The sequence below is a fragment of the Balearica regulorum genome, chromosome 2 (assembly GCF_011004875.1).
Source record: "Balearica regulorum gibbericeps isolate bBalReg1 chromosome 2, bBalReg1.pri, whole genome shotgun sequence".
Classification (NCBI taxonomy): Eukaryota; Metazoa; Chordata; class Aves; order Gruiformes; family Gruidae; genus Balearica; species Balearica regulorum.
Window position 1 is genome coordinate 143,474,588 of NC_046185.1, and position 25,508 is coordinate 143,500,095.

General features: G+C 38.5%; 1 protein-coding gene across 5 annotated transcripts; it reads right to left on the reverse strand.

The window, feature by feature from the left end:
* Window positions 1–2,528: 2,528 nt before the first annotated feature.
* STEAP2 (STEAP2 metalloreductase) lies at window positions 2,529–23,649 on the reverse strand. 5 transcript variants are annotated; one of them, XR_012834152.1, is made up of 7 exons: window positions 23,518–23,649; window positions 22,967–23,107; window positions 19,524–20,048; window positions 17,323–17,850; window positions 15,561–15,725; window positions 7,772–8,405; window positions 2,529–7,673 (listed from the first exon to the last, which is right to left on the reverse strand). XR_012834152.1 is itself a non-coding variant. In XM_075746232.1 (7 exons), the coding sequence occupies exons 3-7, from the start codon at window positions 20,013–20,015 to the stop codon at window positions 8,121–8,123; spliced, it is 1,104 nt and encodes a 367-aa protein (XP_075602347.1). In that variant the 5' UTR covers window positions 20,016–20,048; window positions 22,967–23,107; window positions 23,518–23,649; the 3' UTR covers window positions 7,688–8,120. The 5 variants fall into 5 exon arrangements, 4 of the variants coding, with proteins under 4 accessions (XP_075602347.1, XP_075602346.1, XP_075602345.1 ...); XM_075746232.1 differs by lacking the exon at window positions 2,529–7,673 and having other exon boundaries at window positions 7,688–8,405; window positions 19,524–19,564; window positions 19,931–20,048; XM_075746231.1 differs by lacking the exon at window positions 2,529–7,673 and having other exon boundaries at window positions 7,688–8,405; window positions 19,524–19,600; window positions 19,931–20,048.
* Window positions 23,650–25,508: the final 1,859 nt, after the last annotated feature.

Consider the following 25,508-nt stretch of genomic DNA (forward strand, 5'->3'; position numbering starts at 1 on the left):
TCCACAATGATAGCAAAAATACAGCCTAGCATAGAATGGGATGCCAGTTTGGCAAATGCAATGACCACTTTTGACATCCTTAGCCTCCTGACTTGCATTCACAGGAACACAGGCTGTACAACGGCAGGAGCTGTAAGACATTATAGTGCATTCACCTAATGTGATGATGCAGCTGCTGGTCTTGCAGCTGGTGTTTAACGCTTTTCATCCATCCATCTACACACATCTCTCCCTTAAACATTTGTTTCTGTGAACATATTATCAGCAGTAGTCTTGTATCTGGGTCTACACTGACTTTTTATGAACTATTTGAGGTGAATTGTAATGACAATGCTTACAGGTCTGCAAGCAGTTAGCGCTGAACAAACTGCATCATATAGGTTTTTGCTTGGTGCCCAGATACTTACTGAAGTTGTATGTATTCAAAGTTTTTAAGCTTATGAAAAAAAAAACCACTCAGATTTTCTTTTATTGTGGCTTAAGTGGTTTTAAGTTCTATCGCTTGTGTTTCAAATGACAAATGTATGGAGAACTATACCATACAGGCTAAAGTGGGCAACTTAGTCTGTAAATTATAAGCTCAGGTCACGTGCCATTTGTTGGCTGACTGTTCCAAAGATCATATTGCAAAGCTCCATTTGCTCACTGTGCACCTTCTTCATAAATGAAGCTTTTAAAAAATTGGGATGAAAGCTACACTGTGCAAGTTTGACTACAGGGATTCTGCTGCCCTTGGCAAATGGCAAATGGCCATCCTCAAAAACCTGCAATCAACTGTGAAAATATTTACTTACCAGTTTTCTGCCCCAAATAGCCTTATATTGGTTTTTTTATCACATCTACCTCTTCTGTTGGTAACAAATAACATTTGAGACATCAAGGCTGAGAGTATTAATTCACAAGTATTAAATGTTAAGTCTTGCAAATGCTAAGAAATATGTTTAAAAAGTAGACTTGATGTAGACAATTTCTATTTTGACTGAGGACAAACTCTTTTGGTGTGAAGAGACATTTCAGCAAACTCTGTTCTTGAGGTAAAGTTAAATTTCATAAAACTGCAGGACTGCGTAGTCGAACATGTAGGACATAGTGGTGCATTAGGAGATCAGGGTTCCGTATCTAGGTCTGCCATTAATCTCCTGATGACTTTGCTGACTGAATTATTTCCTCTACCACTCTGTATTTGCTGTCTTACAGATGAGGCTGCAAGCCTTTGAAGGACTATTATTCAGTACAGGACACACCTTTCATGTGCTGCAATGAGGGGCTTCAGCCCCAGCCAAATGATGCCCTTTCCTTGGCTGCGTGGAAACTGTAGACTTATTCCAAAGCCATCTGCACTGTTTGTCAAATATGACACTGAGCTTTTTATCATACAGAAATCAGTCTTTATAAGAATCAGTCTGTGGACTCCTTGTCTTCCTTTTCATTCTTGTTTCTTTTTTTGGTGAGTACAAAGGGGAAAAAGAAGGGAGGGGGGGGCACAGGAACAGGAAAGTGTAGAACTGTCCTGCCAGACCTCCTGTGTTTGATAATCACAGAAAAAAGAAAAGACCCGTAAAGTGCCTGGCAGTAGACTCAACCTTAAACCCGTAAAGTCAACAGAGCTTCCAGCATCTGGACTTCCCTGCCAATACTATTAAGATACAGTGCTGGGGTCATTGGGTGGTATGGATTTGAGGGGGACTTTCACAATGATCTTTATTACTGTAATGGAATGCAGTAAGACAGAACTTCCACTTCTTTACTGTACAAGGTACAGCTGGACAAAGGTGTAAGTTTGGGGCCCCAGCTGTCAACATAGTATCAACACTCAGTAAAACAAGCACTCTGATATAGAGAAACAGGGTGAGATTTTTTAAAAAAGCTAAGACAAGACAGACTTCAAGGACTGTAACGTTACTGTTAAGTCAGGCATGGCATGAATAGATATTAAATATTTTTAATTTTAAAAATACCTCTAGGAAGGCTATGTAACTTAATGTGAAAGCAACGTGAATGCTGCCAGCTTCACTGACTCATGCGTCCTCACTTCTCTGAACAGTTTATGCTGCTGACCTCTAGTTAAGTAGGATTTTACTTTTCATATATTCTTTTCCTTTTTCCTCTTATGTTGGCATAAGCCTCTTTGGAAAAAAGTTCTGTATTTCCAAAAGAAGGATTGCAAAGTGTTTCACCTGTTTTTCTCATTCAAACAGTAATGCTTTCTCACACACACAACCAAACAGGAAGAGTGTCTCCACCTGGCAAACTTAGTTGTGCCTAGCAGTCTCACTTTTGCCAAACTTTTTGTTTGTTGAATGAAAAGTGGACTGAATATATGCTGATAGTACTGCAGTGTTCACTCTGTGTTCTGAAAACTTGGAGAATACCTTACAGTTGGATATGGGATATAGCTTTCCATTGCGTGTGAAATATCTGTTATCCAGCCATTGCAAAAGAAACAAGTTGCCCTTTAGAATTTTTTTTTTAATGAACTCACTTTCAAGTTCTACCTCTCAGAGAAAATGTTGATCAGAGCACAAATGTATTATAAAGAAAAGCACGCTAAAATTTATTATGCGTAAGCACAGAAGAAAAAGCCGAATACCTGACATATTGATTTTTTATTGATTTTTGTGTAAAACACAGTCTATGGAAAAATAGATAAAAGCATTACTAATAATTTGTAATAGCCCTGTTCAGAGAGACAGCACAAACAAATTGACAAACACAACTACAAAGAGAATATTGCACATGGGAGACGTACTATGCTCACTGCAAGACATTGCCAGCAAGGCATGAGAAACAATATATAACGATAGAGATCTTTGTTCAAGTCAGTTCAATGTGTCACTTATTTTAAAGGCTGTAATCTAATTAATTCAATCAAGCAGTATCATATAATGATACAATATCAGTACTGCAACATTACTCCTTATATTGATAGAAAATACTACAGGATGAACAGCCAAGGAATCAAAAACTCGTGTATTAGGAGACACACTGTCTAAAAGGAACTATGCATATGCATCCATTACCACTGCATACATGAGAATATTATACTGAAAAACTCAATCTATCTAATTTTTATGCACCTGATATATCTAACTTTCAGAGGAAATCTTCACATTCAGAGGAAAGCTGTTTCCTAACTAATATTAATACCTGTGAAATTCATAGCCACTTGGGAACTCATTGCCTTACATTAATGAATAATTTCCCTTAGTGCTAGTTGGGCAGCATGTATAGCTAATAACATATAGACACACACACACAGACACACTATTTTATAGGCAATTAATGCCAAATAAAAATACACATGTACTTGCTCATGTTGGCACATCATGTAATGCACAATGTTGGAACAAAAAGTTAAACGTGGCACCAATTCACAGTAACCATTACCACAAGCTAGATATGCAAAGAACTTGCAAAACAATTACAAAATAATTAATCTCTAAATAGTTCAAGAACATGAGTACTTAATTAACTTGCACATAGTTGCCACAGTTAATAGAATTGTGAGATAAAATTAAAGACACATATGGAACCTGTAATAGAACTGTATTCTAGACAATGTTAAGAAAAAATACCTTAATATCCATAGAAAACAAGTAACTTGTTGCTAAATACATAGAGGTCTCAATTTTCTAATATGATGTGCAGTTTTGTATTACGTATTAAGCACTTTTTTATTTTACTGAACAGTAATGAAAAGAAATGAAGTTTATTTCATTATTTGTTTTTCACTAGGCAGTAAGCAATTTAAAAAAATCTACACAAAAGTATTTTTATAGCAGGCTATTCCTCAAAATATGTATTTATTCTCCTAAGTAACTAAGATGTCTAAATGAATTTAGTTGTTTATATTTAGGCAATCCAAACTAAACTTTTAGCCTCAGGTCTTTTTCCAATGAGAAGTTCTAATGTGAGCTGGTCTATAGAAATCAATGTGTTTGATCACATGAATAAACATTCCTTATGTGACTAAACATATGCATGGTATGATACATAATGTGTAGTAAATGCATGAGTGTCATTTTATTTCAGACTTAACAGTGTCTTGTTAGAGTGAATTGGTCCTTAAAGAACACTACAAACTATTAAGTCACAAGTCAACTTGTTATTCCAATTAGAAGTAAATACATGGCCTAACGAGAAACCATATGTCATTCTGTAGCACAAATATTTCACAAAATGTCTTCATATATTTGATCTAAAAATATCATCTATTTATTAATATGTCAATATTTCAACCTTTCAAGTAACTCATAAAATCAAAACACATTTTTAATTTCCTACATGCACAGTCTGAAAAAAGGAACGACACATCATTGTTCTCTCCAGAAACCTTTGGCAGTTCAAAATTTAACAGTTTAAACATTCTTGAAGAAATTTAATGATGAAATAACTTTTTGCATAGAAAAAGGGCCAATACATTTCTGTATATACTGTCAGTGATTGCATTACAGCACTCTATATATATAGACTTTGACAGTAATTTTCGATTAGTACAGTATCTTAGTTCTGCAACATTATTGCTATTGCATCAAATTAGATAATCATAGGGAACATGAATGTTAATTACTTATTCTACAGAAGTGTAGGATTACTATAAAATCATAGCAGTATATTTAATTTTGAAATGTAATCAGATTGTCAATGGTAATGGTTTCTGCCCTAAATTTGTTCAGAGGTATGAAATTCTGCTCTCAGTTATACCACCAGTTATACCATCCCATTCTGGTGATTTCAGTCGGGTTTCATGCACAGAACTGGGGTAGAACGTATCATGGTATTTATCCCATTAAAATTCTCCAAGACTTTGTGTATGCTAAGATTTTAAAATTAATTTTATTTAAAGGATTGAAGCACAAATGCCTAAGCTTTGTGTGGTTTCCCTCTGCAATATGGAATAGGAAACTCAGTTACATATAATTCTGCAAGCCTTTCAAGAAATACACAGCTTTCTGTATTGGAATGTCTTTACAGACAGGCAAAGTTAGTTAGAAGTTGTAATTGTCACTTGTTCTTCATTTTTATGCAAAAATCTCATTCGTACTAATTTAGGCTCCTGTCTAATCTCCGACAGGTTTTTCACTTAATGTGTACAATGTTTGATAAAATAGTATTTTGCTTGTGCATCACCACAAGTATCCCTGAAATAGACACATATTGGAGGAGGGACAATAAAATTAGTACCTTGAAACTAAAACTGATTTGTTTTTGGAAAAAAGAAAGAATGCACACTTTTAAAATTAATTTGATAGATTTATTAATTTTGGTTTGGTTTGGTTTCTTTTCTTTTTCTTTTCCTGTAAAATGCTGGGAAAGTTTCAAATTTTTAAAAAAGTTAGATAAATTTTTGTAGGAAGTCGCTATTAAATACAATAGTTCAGAGGCAGCACCTGTCTCAAATAAGACCTACATTATTGATTTCCAAGAGGCTGAGAGGTTATGTCAGGAGAAGAATCATTGGACGTATGCACTCTTTTTGGAAGCATCTGCCACTTGTCAGATGTTGGAGATAAGTCTCAAAGACCTTAGTCTGACCAATTATAGCTGTTATTGCTTTTCAAAAAAATGGTGAAATGAAATGAATTTTCTCTTTCCAATTGCTCCCCCCCATAGCTTAAAAGGAGAATATAACTGAGTTTTCCAACTAATTGAAATTTAAAATTTGTGAACTGAAAAAAACTTTTTAAATTTCTGTTAACACACATGAAATATAGTTCAATTTTTTTCCCAAAAAATGTTTTCACAAATCTCCATTTTCAAAAATAATTCACTGACCTCTCATTCGATACAAAACATGTTTAAAGACATATAAAAAGGCTTTAATCTGGAAAAAAAAAGCAAATATTTTATTTTGCATCTCTAGATTTGAACATGCTTAAAATGAAAGAAAGTTCAACTGTCTCTTGATTTGCAACAAACCCAGGCTTGATGTGTAAGTCTGGGGAATATGGATACTACAATGAAAATAAAATTGTTGTAGATTTTTTAAATTTGAAATTAAATTAAGAACAACTAACGTGAACTCTTTAGATTTAGGCTGGTATAACTGGGGGCAGAGTTTGCTTCTCGATTCTTCTTGTTCTGTGGAGCTGTTTTAGTTTCATTACAGAGATAATGAGATTTACAGGACTAGTGATATTTAAGGATAAATTCAAGCTTAAAGTACTGTATATTTCTGATGTATCATACTGATGACAAATTCTTGCAAAGTAATAAATAACAAGTGAAGGTTCAGAGATCCTAAACAGTGAAAATATAGGTAAGAAAAATATAATTTCATACAAGTAAAGAAAATTAGGACCAAATACACATTCTGATTAACTGAAATACAGGTTTTGCTAATTAAGCAGGAGTAGCCTGAAGGTATGAGGTGAGTTTGGCTATTTTGTTAGAGAAGCGTAGAACCTGACAAAGCAGTAATAATAAGTAACTGTGACAGTTCTTTTGAATCCCAAAGGAAATGCAAATGTCAAGTTTTAGAGATAAATTCATTTTTAAGTATAAGAATAATAATTTTATTTCTCAAAAATTCAGCCATATCCCAGAGACACTTGTAAAAGTAAGACTTTTATATAAAAATAGAAGATTGAATTTGCACAAGAAGATACTAAGAATTTGAGAAAGACTCTGGGAAATTCATATATAATAACTGAAACTCCAGTGTAGAAACATACAGAACATGAGTATTGTGATGCTTCCCTGTTGTACCAACATATTGGAAGTTTCACAGTGAAAATGGATTTTTATTGTTGTAGATTTCTCAGCTTTTTTTTTTAAAGTGTTTTCTGATATTTTGAAATCATTCTAAAATCAAAAAATAGTTGCTTGCACACATATCTGCAAATCTTTCTACATATGTATAACACTGTTGAATTTTCATTATATGACATATGGAAATAAAAAGATGCCAAAGGTCTAAAATCCTATGTGAGACTTTGAAAAAAAGGACCCTGTTAGTACAACACCATTTGCTTACAAGATGGACAATAACACCATAATTGAAACTGGTTTTGCATATTCAAATCATGGAGTAGTGTATAACCACAAATAAATATACTGTACATGTGCAATACATCATTACAAATTAATTTTTTTCAAAACCTGATTATTTCCTAAGTTATTAACTCTGTTAGTCTATATTCTGAACTCACTAACCCAGAAGTGTGGTTTTAATAAAAGAAACACTGCCCAGAAAATGTTGTATTAATAAATAGCACTCTGACAAATATGCTTTAAGTCAAAGAAATATCTGGAAAGCATAGAATCATTGAATAGTTTGGGTTGGAAGGGACCTTAAAGATCATCTAGTTCCAACCCCCCTGCCACGGACAGGGACACCCTCCACTAGACCACATTGCCCAAAGCCTCATCCAACCTGGCCTTGAACACTTCCAGGGATGGGGCATCCACAACCTCTCTGGGCAACCTGTTCCAGTCCCTCACCACTCTAACAGTAAAGAATTTATTTCTAACATCTCATCTAAATCGACCCTCCTTCAGCTTAAACCCATTACCCCTTGTCCTGTCACTACACTCCCTGATAAACAGTCCCTCACCAGCTTTCCTGTAGGCCCCTTCAGGTACTGGTAAGCTGCAATGAGATCTCCCCAGAGCCGCCTTTTCTCCAGGCTGAACAATCGCAACTCTCTCAGCCTGTCCTCATAGGAGAGGTGCTCCAGCTCCTCTGATCAGCTTTGTGGCCCTCCTCTGGACTCTCTCCAACAGCTCAATGTCTCTCCTGTACTGGGGCCCCCAGAGGTGGACACAGCACTCCGGGTGGGGGTCTCACAAGAGCGGAGTAGAGGGGCAGGATCACCTCCCTCGACCTGCTGGTCGAGCATGGTTATAATAAAATACTGTTGTGCAAAGGAGCATTAAAATTTTTTTATTTCATAATCACCTGCCCTCTGTAACTCAAAACAAAAATATATTTGTAGTTATCTGAAGTAGTTGTCTACTAGTTATAAATTTCTCATAGTTTGGTCGAGAGCTTGTACTATATGCCAAGCAAGTCCACAGTGACTTAACTCAAACTTTAACTAAACTCCTAAAAATACGAGTTTATGACAAAAAACCCCAAACAAACATCTACAACAGTGCTAACAAATACTAGTCTATGATCACATCACAGTTATCCTTTCTGGGGAGAGGTGTGGAACAGACCCACTTGCTTCTTCTATAACATGGCTTTTCTCCCATCCTCTTCGAATTCTCCTCAGTTTCCTACTTACACATGGCAAAAGTAAAATGATTTTACCTAGAATTACAATGGAAGGCAAAACAAGGGCAAGAACAAAATTTGGTGGTGTATAAAATCTGTAATACTCTTCTTCAAAAGCTCTTTTCCATCCATAGATCAGTACATGGAAAGTACTTATGAGCAGAGCAACGTATCCAAGTGTAGACTGTGAAAAAAGAGAAAACAGCAAAAAAAAGAAGAGATAATAATACTTGGTCCTTCATCCAACAGCTCTAACGCATTATTTTAACATTTTTATTAGACATCATGTTAAAATCTCTTACCTATACACTATTTTAAATTAGCAATATATGGTTTTAGGTTCACATGTTCTGAAAACTACGGACTGAACTGCACACTGATTTATAACATATCTCTGCTAGCATCTATAGGTCTTAGTCAAAGCTGAAATGAAGATGATGTTTGCCTAGATTCTAAGTAATGGAAGTCAACTTTAAGACATGCATGCAAATAAGGAACAATCCCAGTGAAGTTACTGGAACAACATCAGTTGTGATTGGAAATCAAGTTCCTAACTATGAAGGTAGATCACTTCCAAGATTCACGATCATGGAACAATGCAATTCTGCTGGAAGGGATTTGGGCCTAACTCTCCAGATGTTTATCACTCTCAGAGGTGTGGTTTGCTTCTTCCTCACAATAACCTACATCCACTTGTCTGAAGTTAGCATAAACCATCCATAACCTTTCTCCATCAGCTGTTGCCTACTGGTTAAAGGGAATATCTGGTCTGCAGGACTTGGGCATAATGGCACAAAGCAACGATGCAATTTATCATAAACAGGTAGTGCTGGATGAAACGTGAAGTAGAAGGTTCCCACAGCACCCTGCAGAGAACCTCTTACCATGTACTGTAGAGCATGCCACAGAAGGTAGTGCTAATAGGGGTCATTCACCATCTGAATGAATCTGCCCTTTTAGGAACCCTGTAGTTGTATTGCTCTGCAGACTTGAGTTAAAAATATTAACCCTGACTTTCCCAAACCATGGTAGAAAAAGACTACTATGCTTTGAATTCTGATGGTGATCAAGTGAAGAAAGTCTTTGTGGCCAAAACTGATGTAATGACTAACTTGGTTGGGAAACATTTGTAGCAAATCATCGAAACAGAGAATGAATATTAAGAAAGGTAACTGGCTATCAAGGCCTGGTTTAATTCCAGTAAAAAGAGAGGCAAAGAAAAATGTGGCCTAAGGGTCTATAACAGTTAGTGAAAGAATTAATTCTTTCTACGTCAAGATGAACCAGTTTCTAGGGAAAGGAGAATGTCTGAGCTAATACCATTTGCAAGAATTCACAGATACAATGGTATAAAAACGAAAACACTTTTGTTAATTTCTACAGATTGGTACCATGTTTTTTAACTTGCCAATATTCATGCATTTTTTTGCCAATGGTTTCAGAGCCATGTTGGTGCATTTTAGATATGCTCTATCCTTTTTTAAAAAAGAACAATTTGCTCTCAAAATATTCCATAAGAAACAGAACAATCAGACAACCACTTGTGGATATCAAAATGGCATATGCAGTATCTAAATGGAAGTTCTGGTAAGAAATTTAGACAGCAAACAATACTATCAAACCTGATGTTTGAATATGTTATTGCAGATTTTTGCTGGTATGACTGTCCTGAATTCATTGCTGTTATATCACTGCCAGCAGGGAAAAGGGCATAAGTGAATCATATCCCTCATTTCTTCATCAGGCTTACTGATGAGAACTATAACTATTCTTGAAAAAGAAACAGGAGGAAAATGTTATACAGACTCTTCCCAAATTTAAAAAAAAAAAAAAGTTACTGCTTCTTTAAATTCTATCTGCAAACTACAGTTTTGACACATCTATGTATGCCTTTCTATCTAATGGTCAAAATGGAAGCTAAGAACTACATCAGTACCTTTATCAGTACATTTTGAACAGCACAAGGACAAGAAAAATGTCTGATGCACCTCTATTGGGGGGGAGTTGCCCTATGGAAAGTTGCCATATGCTTCTTTGAAGTGTTGGTAGGGCATATGCTAGTATGGACTGGACCATTTCAACCACTCATCTAAAAACCTGACAACAAAGACACTCCTATAGGAGCTTCTGTCAGCTACTGATGGTATTTTCTTCTACCAGGCCCTTAACTGCCCTATTTCCGTGCTGTATTTTTGACAGTAATAACACCGCTTAGCTAGAAAGAGGACGTCCTCCACACAACTTAGCATTCTGCAGTCTTTGGTTTGTTTAGTCAGGGCAGATCTGCACTAGAAAGTTCCATTAAGAGCATTTATCCCAGCTTGCAGCTACTGACAATGACTTTTCCAGAAGTACAAGCAAGACTGGCTGCCTTTGCTACTTAAGTAAAACTCCACTGCAGGAGGCCGTGTCATTACAAAACTTCTGTGTTTCTTACAAAATTCTGGAATTTTTCTGTATCTCCAAATGTTCAAAGACTACAGCAATGGCTGTACAGTAGTAAAATGAGGAAACTCAGAACTGACTAAAGCAGGCTTGGACAAAAAGACATCAGCTAGTGCAGGAAAAGGCACTGTTGGGCAGCTGAACAGTCAAAATAACATCAGTTGGTAGTAATGGATCATGCTACAAATCTTGGCCAGTGGTAATGTCAAAATCTATATTCCAAAGCTGACCATCCCTATGGATGCTAACATGAAAGATGTTTCAATTATTGAGAAATAAATGATGATTGTGCTGTGGGAGTTATTAATTGCTAGAAAGCAATCTGTTTAATACCAGAAAGGTGAGAGAGCTGATATCATTCAGGTATGAAAGGTTATTTTCTTCTGCACAAGTTTATGACTGGACAATATGGAGGAGAGAATAGAGGGATTAAAGGCAATGGATTTCCTGAAATACAGTTGTGGTTCAGATGGAATATACACATTGCATTTCTGTCATCTTCTCCTGGCTTCTTAAGACACCAAAAGAAAGGGATGAATATGTCTATGAGAGCTGGAAGATCACTTACACCGATGTTACTACAGGGAGGTCAGGAGAAGCATAGGACGGTAACTTCTTTAAGAGCAGAGGACTTTGGAAAGCAGCAAGAAGGGATACTTTCCCTTGACTGGTAAATTCACGTTGGTGAATGAGTAGAAATATCAGTGGTAAGTCTTGGGAACCCTCTGCCTAGGTGCTAGGATGGCTGCTGGGAAAAGGGGAAGAACATCTTTGGTTGCTTTGCTTCCTTATCTTCCATAATACTGTGTTTCCCGGAAGCAGAGTAATAGATAGCGCATTTCCTATGGACTCCCCAGTCTTTTAGCTTTTCTCTAAGTCTTCTCTGTTTTGTTTCTTTTCCTTCCTGATCAAAGACAGTTTTTTAGCCAATGTGGGAGATTCCCAGCCAAGGTCACTGATAAACTGGACAAACTGGCATTGTTTGGGGTGAAAAAAAAAAAGTATTAGAGGAGTGGAAAAGATGTAGGAGAAAAGTCCCTAAAATGTTACCAGGAAGATGTGTATAGAGACACAAATCTGCTGTGGGACAAATCTCCTTCAGGAATTTCTTACTTCACAGTGGTCAAGTAGTTCCAAGCAATTTATATATACAAAAGGTATTTTCCAAAGCCTACATTTATGCAAGGTATACTTCAGATTCCCCAGTAACAGGATATTGCTAAACTTACAAACAAGCTGTAGCAATTCTGACTGGAATATTACCCATAAACTTGCTAAATACTCAGGCCTCATTCTTTTTTACTCTGGGGAAAAAGTGTCCTATTCTTGTCAGAGTACAAAGGCAGGGCAGCCTTTCCTCAAAATGAGTGTGCAAGAAAAGTTTTAGTAATGCTGTCTCCAAAAAGCATTAGGATTGTGCTAGCAGACAAAAGGAATGTTTACAAAAAGATCACCTTCCTGCTATGCAAATGGCAGATTTGTGCTGATTTTTCCTAAGAAACATAAAGCTCAGCTTTCAAAGCCAGTCTGCTCTATTCATTGCCAATTTGAGTGATGTGCTTTGGACTTAACTCTTAGACTGGAAAACAAAAGCAGTAGTCATTTATGCTTACATTATGTATTTACAGTTTAACTTCTTCCTTCAGAAGACTGAAGGACCCAGTGCAGCACTGCTTGCAGACAACATTCTCCATTTCCATGTATTTTATGTGAACACTCAAGGACTGGTTGCAATAAATGTCTTTTTCTGTTTGCAGTGTGTTGCTTTAGGCTAGTTATTCTGCCTGCTCTGACAAAATATGAATTCTTTTTTATTTCTTGCATATGTCTATCTTTATTCCTTATCCAAATATGTTTAGAAGAGAAAAAGAAGAGTACTGAAGCGGTGTTTAAGAAAACTGATGCATTGATTTAACAGCCCCAGCTTCTTCGCTGCTTCTTTCTTCAGTAAGCTCCAACTCATGTTAAGACGCCTGCAAAGTTTCATGCTAAGTTTCTGTCATCTAGGATCTCCTACTGAGGAAACTCTTCATCACTGTCTGGTTCTGTGGCTCCTCCATCTGGATGTTTCTCTCTGAATCATGATGAAGTAATCAGATATTTGTTTTGTACAGTGGTCCACTCTGTACTGCAGCAACTCCCAAGTTTTCTGCTGGTTTCTTAGCTGACACAGTAACTTCATTTTACATCAGTATTCAACCATCTCTGATCTCACTTTGTTCATAGTCATACTCTGAGGGAATGAGTGGAGCCTGCACTGCTTCTCTCAAAGTCCTTTTCCCTTGATCAAGCAGGCTGGAATTTTTGGGGCTGCTGATGCCTGTGTTGTGAAACCAAGCTAAGTGAGATGGAGGCATCTTCAAAATAACTGGGGATGATTTCTGGGAAAAAACATTCACAACTGGGGTTTCTTTACAGTATTAGGAAGACTGTGGTAGAGGTCTCTCTGAACCACTGTAGGTAGGGGAGATCTTGCAAAAGGCTTGTACTACTGGAGCAAGGCTAGAAAATAGTCTATATTGTATATGTTAATAATTTGTTAATCCTAAACTCAGATTTTCCTAGTAGGACTCAAGACTGAGTACATTTTAGTGGTAAAACTCTTTAAAGGAGGCCAGACCCTTGTTTTGATGAAACTGTATTTACTAAGATGAGCAAGCAATAGTATGTTGTTCTCAGTGGAAAGTGCTGAGGTAAGAAACTGGCTGAGTGTGCTGACTGATTGACTCTTCATCTATCAGATGGAAAACAAGTTCAGCAATTATTGTCTCAAATTATCTGAGATTCAGGACTAAAGCTAGAGACATACTACTTTTCCCAGTTAAAAAAAAGCAGCACTGAGATGATGGGCTAATAGTTCCAATGTTTGTCCCCCTGACTTAGAGGAGATTGAGAAAATTAAGTTCAAATTCACTTCATTACATTGCACTTCAGTAGAAGAAAAATATAAAAGACAGTAAGTATTATGATGTTTTATCTGTTCTACTTGCATACTGGGTACAGTGAAGCTTGTGCAAAAATGCAGAATCCTTTTACTTTAGTGAGGGATCGCTAAAAGTCTGTTTTCTGATTGAATAAAGCAAGAGGACTTTTTTGAAGGACAAGTAACTAAATGAAGCACAACTTACATCCTGAGAAGTAATTAATGACAAAAAGTAAAGTACCCTTAATGATCATAAACTTTAAGGAAATTTTTAGTAGTTCAGCATTTTTTGTAATTAAAAATTGCAAATGATCATAATTAATTACCAATACCAGTTCTCTTCAGCACATAATACAGTATCAACTTGTTCCCAAATTCCTCAAAATACCAACAGATGATACATTAAAGTTCATAATTCTTTAAATTTGGAACTATTTTGACTTTATTTACAGTGAAAATAACTGCAGTAAAAATGACACAATAAAAAATGCCCTTGTAGACACATCATTATGTGATTATTGTGTGGGTTTTGACTCAGTCACACAAGCCTGAAATTTGGAACTTTGAAAAATAAGACACAAATGCTGGGTTTGTAGCTGGAAGTCATTACTGGATAAAGGCATCACCTCCCTCACAAGTTAATACATATTATTCCCCTTTGCACTAATGTTTCACATCACCCAACAGCAGTGCTATTGTCCCCGCACAGATGGCAAGGATGTTGTAACAATACAAAATGGGTATTTACTCCCTCTGAAGGCTCAAAACCATGAGCAAGAATAAACAGTTCTGTCATGGGAACTCTAATTTAAAAAAAACTTCAGCAAACTTTTTGTAGGCCTACCTGGAGTGTTCCACCAACGGAAAACCTAGGGGCAGGGAAGACATTACTTTACAGACAGAAGATCTCTGGTAACTACAGTCAAGAAGTGTTCCCCATCACTCCCTTTAAAATGTCTGTAAATTATGAAGTGCAACTGAAGCCCTGAACAGTAAAGTCAGTGCCTGTGTTCTGAAGGTAGGAATCTATAAACAGTGACAGGACTAAGAATTAGGCAATATTATTACAGTGGCTATGTTGAAAAAATGTTAATCAGAAAAGACTGAGTTAAGACTAGAGTACTGAATCCAAAGTCAGAGAACAAAACAAAACACAACAAAACCCAAAACTGCAAGTACACACTTAGGAAATTTATCACAAGACCAAATCCTAATAAAATTTCTTATCACTGACTGCTACCTAAAACAGATGGCAATTTTGTTTGGAAGCAAACATTAAGCTGTTTATTAAAGCATATATTTCTCAGTATTTTATTCTAGTTAGGTCTGCCTGCAGTATATATTTATCTGAGGAAGGAGGGCATGCCAGGACCTGGAAAAGCCTCTGCTTTTAATAAACAAAGCTTCATATTTTACTAATAGGTATTTTCAGCTGATGGGAATAACGCAGTTGAGAGCTGTATTAATTCTCACACAGTGGAGGGGAAGCAAAACTGAATCAATGACACCATGGCTGTCAGAGGGCTGTGCAATAAAAATCCTGCAGAACAAATTAAGTTTTCAATTTTAACAGTTGTGTGCATCTACATATAGTAATATCTCATCAGTATCATTGCCTTTAGCAAGTTTGTCCAAATTTATCTAATTTCAATTTAGCAAGAAAATCTAACAATGGAAAGGAATATATTAGTGCTTATTTGGTCTTAGCTATGTTGGTTATTTAAGACCAAGAAGTATAAAATGCAAATTACTATTCTAATGCTCACGAAATGCTTAATGTGTCTCCATGGTAATATGTCTGCTGAGTAAGGATATGTTCTTTTTATTAACTTACTAGAGACAGGGGAAAAAGAAAAAAAAAGCTCTCATCATGTTGCAAAGTGCTTTTCTTCGTCATGATCATTATCATCATAATCATCATCAAGGAATTCTTATTAACAACAACCCCCCCTTATTTAAAAAGTAACACACCTGAATGAAACTGAACTCCCTCCAGTTTAAGGCAGTGTTTACTGAAGGGATGGAAGTTACTGCCAGCAAAGAAAGCAATCCAAGACTCATTATTCCAAAAGAGATATACATTTCAATTCGCCACACTTCTTCCTCATTCCAAGAATTTTCAACATTTGCATGAACCTGATGAAAGAGCAGAAAGGAAGCACTTTATTCTACAGAATATCAAAAATATCAACAGAAGTTATTTTGCTGAGTAAAAGTCTACAGTCACAGGACAACTATAAAATGGGGTCAAATATTTCAGAGGTTTCCTCATGTCTTGGAGAAAAACAACTATTTCCTTACTGCTGGTATTGGCTCTTGTTAGATTAAAATATGTTAAACATGGAAACTTAGAGGAGTTGTTAAAAGAAAATGTAACATTATATACTATTTATAACAATTATGTTACAAAACCAGATAATTCTGAGTGTTCCTATATACTGTAGAAAAGTAGCTGTGTTCTTCAGACCCTTGAAAGTTAAATTCTATAACATAAATTGGGTAAAATTGTAATTTGCTTTTAGTTTGTTACATTTAGAAATAGTTCAGCATTATTTCCTGGTTTTGCTTCAGCTCCCTATGCTGAGTCCAAGTTATTTTGCCTCTTTCACTGTTGGTATCTGATACATTCAGGATTGTTCTCGTTGGAGAGCTTTACCACAAAAAAGAAACAACTCAGGTCCTCAACAATTAAGAGGCCTGGATATTTAATTATTTTTCCACTTTCAGGTGAACTGTTGTGATATGGCATGTCTTGAAAGTGGTTCACTAGGGATATTAGCAAGTTAGAGTTTTTACAATATTACTAAAACAAAGATAATTTCTTAGTCCTTTACTAAGTGTGAACAATTACAGTTTCTTGCTGCCTTTTATAGTTTTGCTCTTCCTGCCTTTCTCTGAAGTTCAATTTTTCATGCTAGCCCTTTTAGAATTTGTGGACTAAATCCCCGTTAATTTGTTCCATTTGATTTGATTTCCTTAGTTTGCTTTTCTTTCTGTTCCATCACATCTTTCATGCAGATTTTATATGCTTAACGGCAATGCTGCTTTCCTGCCACTTTAAAGGTGACAATAAGCTGCCTCACTGACAGAGGCATCAGACCCTCTTCTAAAGGATGACAGATTTTTCGGAGATTGTTTCAGGGTTATGCAAGACCAACTGCTTCTGGGAAGTATGAGTCAATTTCTATTGCCTGTAATAGATGATGTTCACAGAATTTTTAATGAATAAAATCTTTTCAGCACTGGTCCAAAATGTTACAAAGTAACAGCATTTTCATTTTGTAAACATAGATAACTCTGTAAGCATTATTACCGTATCTACCCTTATACTTTTTTTTTCACTTGTAAATGCACTTATGATAAACCTCCCCCATATATTAAGTATACGTAGAGAGAAACATATCTCAGAAACTCAGAAGTTTCCTGCTGTTGCTCTTATCCTGTCTATCCTACTTTCTCCTTGTGTATATTACTGTCAGGGATTTAAGGAGGACACATCCTGGATTCCCCCTACCACACAAACTTGACTGCAGCTTGACCCATGACGTGAGCACAATGCCCAGATGTTTCTTTTAGTCTCCCTTCCTACTCAGCACTAGCTATACATAAGATAACCCAGAACATTCTCCACTGAAAACAGTGGAACAGATTAAGAAAATGTATATATTTTATTCATGAGCCATATGCATACAGCCAGGGCATTTTTGGTTTACTGAACTAAAGATTGCCTTACCTGTTGATATGCCATATTGAGGAACAAGTATCGCTCCGATCTCCTCATGGGTAAGCAGAGGCTGTATGCCACATGCACTGTTGCAAAGAAAAAACTGAGCAGTCCAAGCTGCTTTCGACACTGGAGCCAGTTGTCCAGCCAAGGTGGAAATCGCCTATACTTGGTACCATAGTAAAGCTGATAAGCAGCTGCAATAAGTCCTGACAAATACACTAGAGAAAGCAAAGTGATAGCGACAATTGGTAGAGTCTTGTTCACGATCTCAATGGGGATCTTATAAAAGTCACTCTGCTGATTTCTCACATATGGATGGATTACATCTCTGATGAAAGAATAGATGAAGAAAAACGTTGCCAGGCTAATGGCAATCACTACAGGCCCCTTCCACAGTGTGAACAGTCGCAGAGGTAAGTTTTCAATCTCCCTTGAAGATGACAATGCCCCCAAATCAATAGGAATAAAACTGAGCTGACGGGCAAGCTCAATAACTTGATGGCGAGCCTGAACATTGTTACTGCATATATAGACCTGTTGGGAAAGTCAAGTGAATTGCTTGTAGTCAGAGAAAGAGACTCAAAGGTTAAAAAAACCAAACAACCCACCACAAAAAACCCTTAAGGGTCTCCAGGACAAAATCACAGCACTATTGCTAAAACTGTACACTGTTATCCCAGCGTGTATCAACAAAATGAGAATGAAACCATATACAAATCCACAAAGTAAAAATATCCACACTGATTTAGCAACAGAGTAACCAAAACAAAATTGACTTTTTCTTGGAGTTAATATGATGCCCTAGTAATCTGCACACTGAAACCCCCCCCACTGAAATGTCTACAGGACTGAATTGAACTTGAAACAATGGCTAAAGTAATTTCAGAAAATCACAGGTCTCTCAAAAATACAGGAATCTTGAATAATGACCCTAAACCAGCTGTAGCATAAAGAAAATGCAAAGCAGAGAACTGTGCAATCTCTCCATGTATAACAATTTTATCTTAATTTCCCAATCCAGATTTCCACAAAAATTGAATGTTTAACAGAAAAGACAAATCTAGCAGCCAAACAAGAACTCCTTCTGAAGACCAGTTTATTACATAGTGAAAGAAATACACTGCTACAAAGTACTTTAATGTTCCATTAAAATTTACAGTGGGCTACAGTTTGCCCAACATTGCTGATCATCTGCATTAGAGCAAACATGATCCGTTTTGACAGAACTTAATTACATATAGTGCAGTGCTATTCTAAAAAGGGATAAAAATAGTATGGTGAGGTTATTTTTAAAATTGTGCTAATTCTGTATCAATCGCATTTCATTTAAAATCTACCTGAAGTGCTGCCAGAAAACTCATTTTAGTCTCCAGCAGTCACATTACACCAGTCATTTCTCATGCGTTTCTCTGAGTCCATAAAGCTGTGAAGGACTGGGTTCTTGCATAGGCTTAAATCCTTTGTATCAGTTCAGCAAAGCATGAAAAACATAAAGCTGCCTCTTCTATAAGCAGGATGGATTTGGGGAACGTATTGGGAAAAAATTTGAACATGATGTTGCCAAGCAGTCCTGGATCAAATGAACGATCCCTTAAAAACATATGTGCTTCCTACTGTTTCCTCAGATTTATGATCTTGGGGCATTCTAAAAGCTAGATAATTTCTTTCATTCACTTTGCTGTTATGTTGAATGCAAGCACTTTTAGAACAGCTGAGTCCTGAGCCCTGGGATCAGGACTTCAGATTTCTGTGCATCTTTTTCAATAGTTCACCACATGTAAACCAATACCAAAACTCAAATACACTGGGAAAGACTGCCTCTATCCTTGTATAGAACATAAGGATAAAAATTAACATATTTCCTACAAAAGACATTAAGACCCAACTCCTCTCCTCTGTCTGTAGTCATCTAAAGGTCAGCTGTCAAAGCTGTCAGCTATCAGCTGATACTAGTTGAAGCCAGAATCCACATTTTCTCTGCAATCTTAAAGATAAACAGGTATCCCAGGGGACGATTTGGACCACTTACTCTGTATGTCTTACAGTGGATGAACTAGACTCTGAATGTTTTATTGGCTGCTGAAGGCCCAACATTTTAGATACGTTAAGTAAGGCAGAATGAATCCCATGAGTTCTGGCTGCTTACATTCAGTTCCTGTCATTTTCATCTCACAAACAAGTTAAATTAATACAAATATAACATTTACCTGTCTGCTGGCATCCTTTGGTCCTAACTGCAGTGACCACGCTGAAACGACATTGAATCCTTTGACAATCAGGGAATCTGGGAAAAGTGATGCCAAATACTCTGCATTGGAGTCCGGATATTGGTCTACTCTTGTATTATTGCTAACATCAATCAGAATTTTACCAGCGAGTAAATGCTTGAGGTCCCACAAAGAGGCATAATGTTCTCTGTGTATGGCTACAAAAATGATGTTTGTTTTTGCTACTGCATCTTCATGGTGAGTGACATCAACCACATGGGGAAAGACCTCAGCAGCAAGTTTAGGGTTTCTGCTTCCTACAACCACGTGGTACCCACATCTGATAAGCCTAATTGTCAATGACTTAGCAAAGTCTCCACTTCCAATGATGCCTATTGTGATCTTACTGGCATCCTTGATGCCATTGGCAACATTTGGTAGAAAAGTTTCATTGAGGTTCTTAGGACTTCCCATCATAGAGATTGATTCCATACTTCCAAGACACCAAACCTATAATGATTTCTTCTGGGAAAAAAAGAAAAAAGAGAAAGCAACAGAAGGGAAAATGCAGCATCATACCATTTCTCAAGACATCATAATCCACAAACATCTCTGGGAGCAAAATAGTGGTTCTAAGTTTTATGTTATATTTTCTCCTTAATAAAGTATGTGCTAATCCATTTTGTCTTGCCATGTGTCACTAATACAAGGAGAAACATAAAATAATTCAAACTCTTTAATAATACAATTACAGAAGTAAATGATATTTTTCCCATCTTCTCCTGTTCCCTATCTTCCACTGCCTGGAATATCGGACCAGAAGATAACGTTGTACTCCTGAAACTAATGGTCAATAGAATAATGAGAAGAAATGTAAGAAAAACTGGGTAATTATGGAAAATTAGAATGCAGAGATAGCTGGCCCGTGGCTGGAATAAGAACAGTGAGTTCATGGAAGCTGAATTCCATTAAAAGCTTATGCAGGTTATTATTGTCCTGCATTAGTCCCATATTGTCAGACTGCTAGGTCTGGCCATGGATGTATAAGGATTAACTGTGGGTACAAGGGTAAAGGATGCAAGGCCACGGGGCACAAATATGCCTAACAGATTTTTTTCTCACCAGGCAGAGAAGATAACTCCTGGAGACAAACGTGTGACAGCATTCCACAAAAAGCAAATGGCAGGAAGACATAGATTTCATGCAATAATAAAAGGGAAGAGAGTTTTAGGACTCAAATTCAGTGCCGTAAGGGAGGCTTTGAAGAAGAAGAAAATTAAAAGAAATACTGCTATAGCTTTGGAGAGAAGAGGTCACAGAACTGCAGTAAAGCTCTAACAAAGACAAAAAGACATAACAAAAGAACAAAACAACCCCCATGAGGGAAGTCTTCACATGCAACCACAATTATGACATAAGTGGTTCTGCACTGGAGAACTGGAATGAGTTCTGAAAATGAAGGAAGCAATGAGGAAAGGCAGGCTAAGAAGGAGCAAAAAGAAACCACTGCTGTCTTGGGAGAATCAACAACAGATCCCATAGAAAGGAGGAGCTGAATGAACCTCATCTGAGCCACCATCCAAGAGCTGGTATGATGGTAACTAATCACAAGTGGGGACTTCACCCAGCCATCGGCTAGGAATATAGTAGGTGTGGTGAACAACCTCCCACAATTAAAAGTAGCTTTGTTTCAGAAATAGGAGGAAGCTACTAGAAGAATGGGCACTTTTCATTTCGACTTTGACTAGAAGGGAAGAACTCACTGAAACTGGAGTGAGACTCTAAAGACAGAAAGCAATATGTCAAAGTGACTGCAAAATCAGTATTCTAAGAAAAGATTCTAACAGTGAATCTTTCTGGCAGAGGCAGATCATTTAGATTTTTATGCATGCACTGTAAAAACATTGACTTCTTTCTTACCACATGACCTGAAATGTATCTAACACATGACCAAAATACCTGTATTTCCTGTACCATGATGGGTTCTCATCCAGGAACATGATGAGAATAGCTCTATTTTGATCAGATAAGAGATATACACCAACTGGATATGACAGAACACGTATGCATCCACCATGTGATTACAGAGGCCCATCTCAGTTCATGCTATGTGACATGAAAGTGTTCCAAACTTTGGGATAGAAAAGGAACCACCATGAGGAAATGAGCTACCAATACCATTTAACCATACTGCAGCCTACTTCCAGTTTTTTTCTAAAGGTTCCTTAGGAGAGTGGGTATCAAGGATTTGGACACACTGAATTTCTCTGTTGAGCTGACTTTGGCCCACTGGTCAAAGTTTCTCACTGCCTGTCCTAAGGAACGTAGAGTGTAAGGAACAGAATAAAACTAACAGGCTTCATAAAAAAAGCCTCAGGGAACAGGCAGACATGACTCTTGGGTAAATAATCTAAGAGGTGGAAGAGATCAGAGAGCTGTCAGTTACTGAAAGGGACTATATTAAATGCACAACAGCAATTCAGAGGAAAGAGAGTGTATATGACTGTTTTAACTGGAGAGCTTTAATGACCTGAAAAATCACACAAAAAGTAGAAAAAAAAAGGGGGTTGTGCATGGCTAAGTAACAGTACGAAGAGACAGTGCTATCATGTAGGGATAAAATCAGAACAGCAATGGTAGAGAAATTATTTAGTAGTGAAGGACATAAAGGGTAACAAGTAAAGGTTCCATAAATACAATAAAAGACAGGACGTAAGATTTATAACTTAAGAGGAAAAAGAATAAATTATAGGTGACATAAATTAGGACAAAGTGCTAAATGTCTTCTTTATTTCGGCCCTCAGCAGAAAGGTTAATTGTGAATAGATATTTAATGAAATTCCTTTTAGAGAGAGATAGAAGGTAAGGTCAAAGTGGAAAAAGGTAAGTTAAGAGTAAAGGATGAAGTTACGATAAAGATTTTCAAGTCAGCAGACACTTAGGAAATCCACCCTTGATGCTTAAAATGCTGATTGAAGTGACATCTTGAGAACTCAAGAGAGGACAAGTGGGGCAGACTAGCACATACCTCTAAAAGAGGGGAGGAGGAAGACTGAGGAAAACAAAGACTTGTTAGCCTAACTTCAGCCTCTGGGCAGATTTTACATCAAGTTATTGAGCAATCAATTTGTAAATAGATGGGAAGCAGATGATAAGAAGTAGATAAGGCGGGTTGTTCAGGAACAGACTGCAACTAAACCAACCTTCTTTTACAAAATATCTGGCTTCACTGACATAAAAAATAGTAGGAGCGATATAAATTTGACATTTGCCCTCAGATAAGCTAAGAAAACACTACAGAGCTATGTCAGCCAGAAGGTGACACAGATGTGAAAAACTGCTCTTGGAAAAATAACTACTGGAGGAGAAACACGAACAAACAGAAAGCCCAGAAAGCCGGGCAGTCACTGAATTTGTGACCACTCACTCGGGTGGGAACTTACGGGGTGAGGGCCGAGGCGAGGGGCTGGCCAGACGCCGGGTGCAGGCCGGTGCCCCCTCGGCAGGCTAGCGGGCGGCAGCGCGATGCGGGTATCTACCCCAGCAGAGCTCGGCGGGGCCCTGGTCCTGCCCGGCATCTCCAACTGCAACGACAACATCGCCCCTGACAAGAGCTGCCACCCCACTGCCGGGCCTGTCGCCGCCTCGGCCGCCTCCGTCCCCCCGGGTAGAGCTGGGGCAGCGCTGCCAGGCCCGGCCGCCGCAGGGCGGAGGTCCCCCCGGCTCCGCGCCACCTCCAGGCACCGGGTCGCCCTTCGCGCTGCCGGGGGCCGGGCCGCAGCCAGCCCCGCTGCCCGACCCGCTCAGGGGGAGCCCCGACACCGCAAGGCCCGCCACAGCCTGCTCGAAGACAGGGGAAACCGTGGCGGGAGTCCCGCCGCCACGGCAAGGGGCAGCGGGGAAAACCCCGCGGGGTGACGGTGGGCACGGCTGGCCTGAGGAGACGCCCGGCGGGGATGGAGCGTTCTCCCGTCCCGGCCCCGGCGCCGCTCACCTCTTCCCGCCCGCCAGGAGGACCAGCGTCGCCGCCTCTCCTCCTCTCCTCCTCCGGCCCCGCAGTGGCGGGCGGGCGGGGGGGAAGGCGGTGCCTCTCCCGCCGCTGCGACCCGCCCCCTGCGGCCGCTCCCGCACCGCGGCCGGGCTGGCAGCGCCGCGCTTCAGCTGGGGGTGAGAGCACCGGGCGTTCACAGCATGTGGGGAAGCAGAGGGGCGCGGCCGGCCGGCCCCCGGTCACTGCGCTCCGGTCGCAAACCCCTCGGGCCCGCGCAACACCCCAGCACACACAGGCCCAGAGCCACGGTGCCGCCGACACAGCGCGGGGACCTCCCCGGTCCCCAGGCGAGCTCACGGCCCTGAGGGCAAGACGCAGCTCTCCTCCCGGGCCCTGCTTCCTTCTTCAGCGGGAACCCTCCTGGCAGAAGGGTGCTGCTGGCCCTCAACCGGTGCCGGCTGCGGGGCCGTGGGTGAGGAATCATGAGAGTCATAGAATCATAGAATGGTTTTGGGTTCGAAGGGACCTTTGAAAGTCATCCAATGTAACCCTCCTGCAATGAGCAGGGACATCTTCAACTAGGTCAGGTTGCTCAGAGTCCCGTTCAACCTGTGAATGTTTCCAGGGATGGGGCATCTACAGCATCTCAGGGCAGCCTGTTCTAGTGTTTCACCACCCTCATCGTAAAAAATTAATTCCATGGGGGTGTTGGATGTCCCTGTGGGCCAGGCCGGCTTCCCCAGGCGTGGGTAGTGGGGAGATGGCTCCTTGTGTTTGCTGTGTACCTGGTGTACTCTGCGCAGGTGGGAGTGGTGCTCTGATTTCAGTGTTACACAAAACGAGATGGCATACAGGTTTCAACCATGTAAAATCAAAGCTAAACCCCAAGATCTGAATTCTACATTGCTTGGCCAAGGAAATTTCCAGTTGAAGACAAATGGAGCTTTTTCCTGAAACAGTGTAGCTTCTGATTTTAACATTTTCTGATATACCAAACAAATTCCATCTTTCATTAAGCAATGCTGTATATATAACAACAGGTAACCCTCAAACCTTTATGTTAACACATTTAAAATTGACCAACACATATAATGACGTGTCATTCATGTTCCAGCAAAAGACTAACAGCACATGCACAGATGATTGAAAAGGAGCCATATGATCACAGTGAAACACTCAACATACCTGTTTTCATTCTTTGTATGGGCACGCTGACTTATTTCTGTAGTGCATTAACTGAAGACTAAGCAGAACAAACCATATAATTAATTCAAACATTTGTTTCAATATATAATAACGAACAACCATGCTGTAGAATTTGAAAAGAGGGCTGAAAAACTTTTCTGCTGTAGTTCAGAAGCCATTCCCCCCCCCAATTATTAAATAAGTAATTTTTCTATTGTTGAAAACATGTATTTTTAAAGTATTTTTTAATTTGGTAAACAAGTGCACAGAAAACCTATTGTCTGATTTTCCAAACTGCATTTTCAGCTGCCAGATGGTGAGGCCTGGGTTGATACTCCACAAATGTCGATGGAAAGGTGAGTGCATTGACAGACTACTAAGAAACACCCTTTCCATGGCAAGAACTAGCATTTCAGCCCTTCAGTTTCTTGTTCTAATATTCTTCTTTTCTTTGCTATTGATTCAAAAGTTGTCATCCTAGGCTTGTTTTTCTGTAGCCAGTACAACTACAGTAGTATGAGTTCAAAAATTTTAGTCCAACCAACAAATGTATCAAAAGAAAAAGGCAGAATATTCTTCTCTGCATTATTTGTGGCTGATTCTCCTTATATGTTACTTTATGTGACTTTTGTAGCCAAAAAAATACTTACATTAAAATAGACATATTTAGTCATGAGACTAATTCATGCACCTTAAAATGATAGTGCATCATGCATAATAAAAGTAGTCACAATCCTATAATTCTTAATTTATTTGAATTATACCCTTAATAAGAAGGCTGTAAATCTGAATGTTTGTGATTGTTTTCC